Source organism: Sphaeroforma arctica (genome assembly GCF_001186125.1).
Source record: "Sphaeroforma arctica JP610 unplaced genomic scaffold supercont1.11388, whole genome shotgun sequence".
Taxonomy (NCBI): domain Eukaryota; class Ichthyosporea; order Ichthyophonida; genus Sphaeroforma; species Sphaeroforma arctica.
In genome coordinates this window covers 1-835 of record NW_014029170.1, presented here as the reverse complement: position 1 = coordinate 835, position 835 = coordinate 1, and the positions used below count along the sequence as shown (strand labels likewise).

General features: G+C 34.1%; 1 protein-coding gene across 1 annotated transcript; it reads right to left on the bottom strand.

The window, feature by feature from the left end:
* Window positions 1-144: 144 nt before the first annotated feature.
* Window positions 145-537, bottom strand: SARC_17609 (hypothetical protein; the record flags this gene model as incomplete). Its single annotated transcript, XM_014288298.1, has 2 exons — window positions 145-216; window positions 373-537. Coding segments are annotated over 2 exons (237 nt in total), but the record flags the coding sequence as incomplete, so codon positions are not given.
* Window positions 538-835: the final 298 nt, after the last annotated feature.

The following is an 835-nucleotide window of genomic DNA, read 5'->3' as shown; positions in this document are numbered from 1 at the left end:
CTAAATAGTATATGTATACGTATACGCATATGCATATATAAATATGTATATACTATATAATATAATATAATATAATATAGTATATATATATATATATATATATGTGTGTGTGTGTGTGTTTGTGTATGTGTGGTATGTACGAGTTTATAGTATTAATATTATCGCTCTTGGACAACGCCATGAGAGCATGCCCACTGATACCTCCCACCATATGGTCTGTGTTTCAATGGATGTCAGAAACAACACGGATCGCCACAGAGATACAAGTAATCGAATCAACAAACACACAAACGCGTACAAGGACAAGACATAATAGAACACACATATCTGCATGATATTGATTGAGACAATGATATACATACACATGCATACCTCATCTGTCTTGTTGTTGAACATCTTCTTCTCGGGAAACGCCATGAGAGCGTGTCCTATGATACCTCTGACGGCAACGGGTTGTGCTTCAATAGAATTCACGATATCCGCACGCAGCTTGTAGAAGTCACTGTACCGCTTCAGGATCACGTATCTGTCGCCAGTCTAGGGTGTACGTTTATGAAATCTTTTCAAATCAATTTGTCTTAAAGAATTTGCGACGTCACTCGTATGTGTTGACCAGTGGTGTGTATAGGTGTACATGATGAATAATAAATATATGTTAGAACTTTATATATAACGCGTGGTATAAAGGTATGCACGTATGGGTAATGGTATAAGTATAAGTATGAGTATGAGTATGAGTATATATATATATATATATACATATATATATAACCATATATATATATATATATATATATATATGCAGTATGTGTAGTAACGTGTGTGTGTATATAAC